General features: G+C 42.6%; 1 protein-coding gene across 1 annotated transcript; it reads left to right on the top strand.

Annotated features, from left to right (window-relative positions):
- Positions 1-3,820: 3,820 nt before the first annotated feature.
- On the top strand, positions 3,821-4,915 carry LOC131438216 (zinc finger CCHC domain-containing protein 3-like). The gene has a single exon (XM_058608085.1). It carries the CDS (start codon positions 3,821-3,823, stop codon positions 4,913-4,915), a length of 1,095 nt encoding a protein of 364 aa, XP_058464068.1.
- The last annotated feature ends 2,605 nt before the right edge of the window (positions 4,916-7,520 follow it).

The following is a 7,520-nucleotide window of genomic DNA, read 5'->3' as shown; positions in this document are numbered from 1 at the left end:
GCCACGCTGCTTTTACCTTCCGATGAGTAAATTAACGTAGTCAATGTTATCCAGTCTTCCCCTGCTTAGTGACGCGTATAACCATTAAGAAATTCTCAACGTCAAGAGGTCACCCACTATGCGGTAAATTAATCATCAACAGCATATCGGCCGTCTCCTTTTAACTTTCAGTGATCCTTCGCCTTCAATAAAGTTTTTGGCAATGACTTGAACCATAAAGACGATTTAGCGCCTCAACAAAGTGGAATACTATTCGTTTATCTCTGTTCATCTGTTCGAGACAATACCATCCAGACAGCTGAAAGAACCAAAGTAACAAACAAAAAATGTTCTCGTGCTAAGCGATGAGAAGAAAACTTTCTGATTTATGCCGGTTATTCACAGCCAAAACTTGTTACCATTCGAATCTTCAAGTGTTCATGTTTGTTTCAGTATGTATAGTTGCTCTCAATAAGATATGAAGCATAGAACCACTACATAGAAAAAAGAACCACTACATAGAAATTGTATTGTGAAATCACCCGAAAAACCTAGACTGCGTTTAAGATCATAAAACGGATTTCATATCCGGTTCAGCAATTATAACATGTGCTATTTAAATTTCGAAACCTTATTTGCTCATCGATTGATTCGAGGGAAATCGTTTGGTTGCAACAACCTTTACTATTAATGGAGTGGTTCCGAGACGGTAAAAATCAATATCGTTCGTGAGTTCGATCTCAAGTGTTCTCGGAAATGTAGGATGATTCTTGTTTTAGACTTAGTTTCGCGTGATTTTGGTTGCACGAAACAGGCAATCGATACAGTTTTAACAGACCCGACGGAATATCTATTGTGCTGCATAATTTTTGATCGCACGATGGCAACGATTAAATTTGGAAAACCACAGATGTTGAGATAAACCACGGCAAAAGACACGAAATTGTTTTCAATGGGACCCAATAAGCATTCATCAGATATTAGGGAATGGGTATAAATAACCAGTTAATCGAAAAAGGTTTTTTGCCTTTCTCTATAGAAAGGTATTAGAATTGCTGGAAAAACCGACTTTCGAACGGAGCCTCGGAGACCCGTAATGTTTTATACCATTCGACTCAGTTCGACGAGATCGGAAAATGTCTGTGTGTGTGTGTATGTGTGTGTGCATTTTTCGAAGATATTTGAACGCGCTCAATTTTCTCAGAGATGGCTGAACCGATTTTAACAAACTTAGGCTCGTTTGAAAGCTACTGTCGGGCCATTGATCAAGTTCGAAGATCAAATGGCTGAGACTTTTGGTTCCGTCGATATGATTGTATAAGTGACGTAACCGACAAAACACGTTGATTTTTACCGCTCTTATATATATATATATATATATATATATATATATATATATATATATATATATATATATATATATATATATATATATATATATATATATATATATATATATATATATATATAGGGTGCCAATTTTCGATCTTGAAAAAGCACCATAGGGGGGAGTACATGAAATTTCCAAAATCGAAAATTTTTTTTGATGCCAAAACTCTTAAAACTGCATAAAACATCGAAATTTAGTGTCATCTCAAAAAAAAATTTTTTGAAAAAATCAACTTTCTGGGACTTAGAAAAATTTTGATATCCCAAAAAGTCGATTTTAAAAAAAAATTTTTTTCGAGATGACACTAAATCTCGACGTTTCATGCAATTCTAAGCCTTTTGGCATCAAACATTTTTTTTCGATTTCGAAAATTTCATGTACTCCCCCCTATGGTGATTTTTCAAGATATATGAAAATTCCACTAAGTGGACTGAGAAGGCTTTTTGTCCTTCTCTAGAAAGGTATTAGATTTTTTTAGATTAGCATCACTGTTCTCATACAAATAGGCAACGCAAATGTCAAGCACTAGTTTGGAAAAATGATGCTGACTGTGTGACATAAACACTACTCGAATTAATCTGAATCAATTGGTGAAAAATTGGTATCCGAAATTATTTAATAAAAGTATGAAATATATTTTCATTAGACTTTTATGAAAAAAGAGAAAGGCATTATCACACCACTAGGTGGATTAAGAAGGGTTTTTTTGTTTTGATTATAGAGGTTTTAACCTTAAGGTCATTCACCTCTACGGGCCAGAAAAACTTTCTGATCCTATGTGCGGGGTTAGGAATCGAACCCAGGTGGGCTTAGTGAAAGGCATCGACTTACCCAACACGCTACACCGGTCCCCAACGGAAAAAGTTTATATTTTACTAGTATAACCTAGAATATTTGGTGGGGTTAAAAAAACAGAAATTTATCCAGAAAACCGCAACGTGGCATACAATCGGGAGGTAACGAATACTCTATGCCCGAAGCACTACAACAGGTCGTCCACGGAAAGCGACTGTTGAATAATCTACTATTGCGTCAAAGATCGGAGAAACAATCCTAAAAGTGACGTATCAGAAAGGCCTACATTTTGTTATTCGCTTAATTTTCTCAAAGATGACCTACCCGCTTCAGACCATCCTAGACTCGTTTTAAGCCCTTTGGAAAGGACATTGATTAGGATTGAGTGACAAATGTCGGATAGAGTATCTAAATTCCAAATTAAGAGCAGCCAAATGAAGAAAAAACCTATATTAATCTGCCTAGTAGTGTACTGATGCCTCTCTCAAATTACTCATATGTTCATAAATCTTGCAGAGAACTGAGGACTGGATATAATTGAAAAGGAATTATTTGAACAATTATCAACAAGATATACAACTTAGACAAATTAGCCATTTTCAAGAAAATTACATGGCCATTTATGGAAAAATCCTTCTTTATCCACCTAGTGGTGCGATAATGCCTTTCCCTTGCCATTTAAATAGTCCCATTAAAACATTTGTGAGAATCTATGTGCAGTCCTTAGTATTGTGAGCTTATCAAAGAACCTAACAGTAGGTATCAAACGAGTCTAATTCTTTCAAATATGACTCCTTCAATTCGTAGAAATTTTCTTACATTGGAATACACTGGAATGTGTCCGTTATGTCACTTATATTATTATATATCCATAACCGGAAGTGACAGCCGTTTGATCTTCGAACTTGATAGTAGCTTACAGACACGTACCCAGAATTTCGTTTCGGGAGGGCTTTCAAATAAAAAAAACCCGTTTTAATCCACCTAGTGGTGTAATGATGCCTTTCTCATGTATATAATATTGTGGTATTCTATTCAAAATTTTTCTCTTCGATTCTTGAAAGAAACCAAGAGATTGTTTATGGATAACATACAGAATAAAACAGTGCTTTGATTGCGTAAGTTATCCTTAAGAAAACGAAATGAGATCACTATTATATGCACTTTCGGCACAGGAACCCGAGAACCGGCATAATCAAAGTCGGTTCGTTGCCACCAACTAACATGACACACAAACTCTTCTCGAAAAGTGAGTGAGATCTATTTTGGTATATATGACCACTATTTCCGGTACTTCCGGAACCGGATACCAGGAACCAGGATAGCCGGAATCGGTTTGTTTAGTTGCCTACTGATAATGACTATCGATTTGCGTAGTTTTGAGACCAGTTTGAAATTTTTTTTACGTATTTTGTTTTGCCGGTTTAAGTGACGGTGTACAATATTGAACACACTTTACCCTATAATTCCGGAACCGGAAGTCGTATCCAGATGAAATGTAGGAATTCCGTATGGGAGCACGAGACCTTTCATTTGAATCTAAGTTTGTCAAAATCGGTTCAGCCATCACCGAGAAAACCTAGTGAGATTATTTGACACAAATACACACACACACACACACACACACACACACACACTAAAGAGCTCAAAAAAGAAATGCAAAGAGCTGAATCTGCAGAAACTGAACTGGCAGCGGCCAAGATTGCCGCAGCAGCAGCAGTGACCCTTCAGACAAAACCCAGTACGACCTCGGAAAAGCACCAAAAAGGAGGTCGAGGAAAGCTAGCGGGTACGGCCAACACACAGGCCTCGACACCCAAGAGGGTCAGATCTTCACCGGGCGAAGAAAAACCAGGGGCGTCCAAGAAACAGAGAGATACCCTGGGAAGACGCATCGATGTAGGTCAAAGAGATGAAGAGGTTGAAGGGGCTACCAACAACGGTACTCCAGAAACTCCCAGGCAAGTGGTTGGGGGTCGAAAGGACGAGACTAAGACGCGGGACAGCAAAAGGAAGCCTCCTGGAGATAAGAAGTTTAGGAAGAAGGGCGAAGCACTCATCGTGAAGACAAGCGCGGAGGATTATCTTGAGATTCTGCGAACCATAAGACTTGCTCCAGAATTGAAGGAGCTTGATACGGACGTGTTCAAAATCAGACGCACCCGAACGGAAGACATGATCTTTGAGCTGAAAAAAAACTCGAAGAACAAGAGCTCATACTATAAAGATATAATCCAGAAATTTGTGGGAAACAAGGCCGAAGTAAAAGCCATGACCGCAGAAGCGACCCTCCAGTGTGAAAATCTGGATGAAATCACTACCGAGGAAGAGGTTAAAAATGCCCTGAAAAAGGCATGTCAAATGGCTGATGCTGAGTTTAATGTTCGCCTAAGAAGAGGAATACTTGGAATGCAGGTGGCAGTCATAAAACTACCAGTTGAAGCAGCCAATAAAGCACTGGAGATCGGTAAAATCAGAGTCGGCTGGGCAATTTGCCCGTTGAGCATCCATCAACAGCCGGAGGTGTGTTTCAAATGCCAGGGATTTGGCCATGTGGCAAGAAACTGCAAGGGACCCGATAGGACTAAGCTGTGTAGAAGATGTGGTGAAGAGGGCCACAAGACACGGGGCTGCTCGAAACCACCGAAATGCCTTATATGCGCGAATGAAAACGATAACAATCATGTGACCGGAGGACTGAGATGTCCGGCCTTTAAGAAAGCAGCTGCAGCCAAACCACAATGGAGGTAACACAAATCAACCTCAACCATTGTGTCACAGCACAGCAATTGCTGAGGCAATCCGTGTCGGAAATGAAGAGCGATATCGCTATTATATCAGAGCCATACCGAGTTCCAGCTGGGGATGGGAACTGGATAGCTGATAAAGCTAAATCAGCGGCTATATGGACAGTGGGCAGATACCCCATCCAAGAAATAGTGCACTGTGCGGAAGAAGGTGACGCAGCCTATTGGAAGCTCTAGCAAAGCTTAACGTAGACCCTGCCAACGAAGGCACTACTAGCACATATCGAAAAGATGGCCGAGAGTCGATTGTCGATGTCACCTTCTCTAGTCCTGGAATAGTGCGAAACATGAACTGGAGAGTAAGCGAGGAATATACCCACAGTGATCATCAAGCAATCCAGTATCGTGTCGGGAACAGGAGACTGGTGGAGCCACGTGAAAGGCAGTGGAGCGAGCGAAGGTGGAGAACGGAAAACTTTGATAAAGACGTGTTCGTCGAGGCACTTCGTTTTGAGCAAAATCCGTTGGATCTGAGCGCGGAAGAGCTGATAGCAGTACTAACAAGAGCCTGCGATATAACCATGCCGAGAAAAACGAAACCAAGAAATGGCCGTCGTCCGGTGTACTGGTGTCCATAGCAGAACTACGGGCCAGCTGTCTTCGATCCAGGAGGAGAAGCCAGAGGGCACGAACCGACGAAGAAAAAGTGGAAAGAAGAGAACTGTACAGAACGGCAAGAGCCGCGCTAAATAAAGCAATCAGATCCAGCAAGAAAGCCTGCATCGACGAGCTCTGTATAGAAGCCAATGTGAACCCCTGGGGAGATGCTTACAGAGTGGCTATGGCAAAATTAAAAGGCCCAGCTGTACCCCGTGAAAGGTGCCCAAAGAAGATGAAGGCCATCATTGACGGTCTGTTCCCGCAGCATGAATCATCCACATGGCCGCCCACACCATACGAAGTGGACGGGGATTATGACGAAGAATCTCGGATCACTAATGACGAGCTAATCTCGGTGGCAAAAGCAATGAAGGTAAGGAAAGCTCCAGGGCTCGACGGTATCCCAAACCTGGCTCTGAAAACAGCAATCTTGGAAAACCCGGATATGTTTAGGACCACGATGCAGAGATGTATAAGACGGAGGAAACTTCCCCGACAACTGGAAGCGACAGAAGCTGGTGCTGCTACCGAAGCCGGGAAAACCCCCCGGAGATCCGTCGGCATATAGACCTATATGCCTGTTGGACACAGTTGGTAAACTACTAGAGAAAGTAATCCTGAACAGGCTCACGAAATATACCGGGAGTGATAACGGTCTCTCAGACATGCAGTTCGGTTTCCGAAGTGGCAGGTCGACAGTGGATGCCATTCACGTGGTGGTAAACGCTACAGAAGCGGCACAGAAACAGCAGAGACGGGGTTAATCGCTACTGCGCTGTCGTCACCTTGGACGTAAAGAATGCCTTCAACAGTGCAAGCTGGGAAGCCATAGCCAACTCGTTACACAAAATGAAAGTACCGGAATATCTTTGCCGAATTTTGAAGAGCTACTTTCAAAACCGGACTCTTATCTACGAAACTGAGAGAGGAGAGGAAAGAAGAACAGTCACAGCAGGAGTTCCTCAGGGATCTGTTCTTGGCCCGACGCTCTGGAACGCGATGTACGATGGAGTTCTAAAGCTGAACCTTCCCAGAGGCGCGAAACTGGTCGGCTTTGCGGATGATGTGGTGCTAGTAATCGTGGGTGAATCAAAAGAGGAGGTCGAAGTTCTTGCCACAGAGACGATAAACTTGGTGGAAGATTGGATGCGAGAAAAAAAGTTAACGTTAGCGCACCATAAAACCGAAATGGTGATGATTAGCAACCGGAAAGTTGTACAACAACTAAAAATTACGGTCGGGGAACATATTGTCAACTCAAGCGTGAGGTAAAGCATCTAGGGGTGATGATTGATGACCGGCTGAGCTTTAACGACCACGTAGATTATGTGTGCGAGAAGGCGGCGAGATCGATCAAAGCTTTGCTTAGAATCATGCCAAACAACTCGGTGATAAACAGCAGTAAGAAGAGGCTCCTGGCCAGTGTGACTACGTCAATAATGAGGTATGGCGGACCAGTCTGGGCGTCGGCGCTCAAGACAAAAATAAACCAGAAGCGGCTTAACGGCACGTATCGAGTAATAAGCATGAGAGTGGCAAGCGCTTACAGAACCATATCGCTAGAAGCGGTAAACGTCATCGCGGCATGATCCCAATTGGAATAGTGGTGGAAGAGGATTGCGATTGCTACCGGCAAAGACGCCTGCGGGGCATCCGTAAAACTGCTAGAGCAGAATCGCTGAGAAAGTGGCAACAAGAGTGGGACAATGGAGTGAACGGAAGATGGACATATCGGCTCATCCCCAACGTGTCCACGTGGCTAGAGAGAAAACATGGAGAGATCAACTTCCACCTGACACAGTTCCTATCTGGTCACGGATGTTTCAGGAAGTACCTGCATAGATTTGGGCACGCAGAGTCACCGCTTTGCCCGAGCTGTGCAAACGTCGAAGAGACACCGGAACATGTGATCTTTGATTGTCCCCGATTTATGGAAGAGCAAAATGAAA

The sequence above is a fragment of the Malaya genurostris genome, chromosome 3 (assembly GCF_030247185.1).
Source record: "Malaya genurostris strain Urasoe2022 chromosome 3, Malgen_1.1, whole genome shotgun sequence".
In the NCBI taxonomy this organism is placed as follows: domain Eukaryota; kingdom Metazoa; phylum Arthropoda; class Insecta; order Diptera; family Culicidae; genus Malaya; species Malaya genurostris.
This window is presented reverse-complemented; position numbering and strand designations above follow the sequence as displayed.

Coding starts and splice junctions, on each gene's coding strand:
- LOC131438216 (XM_058608085.1), top strand. CDS start 3,821: ATGCAAAGAGCTGAATCTGCAGAAACTGAACTGGCAGCGGCCAAGATT.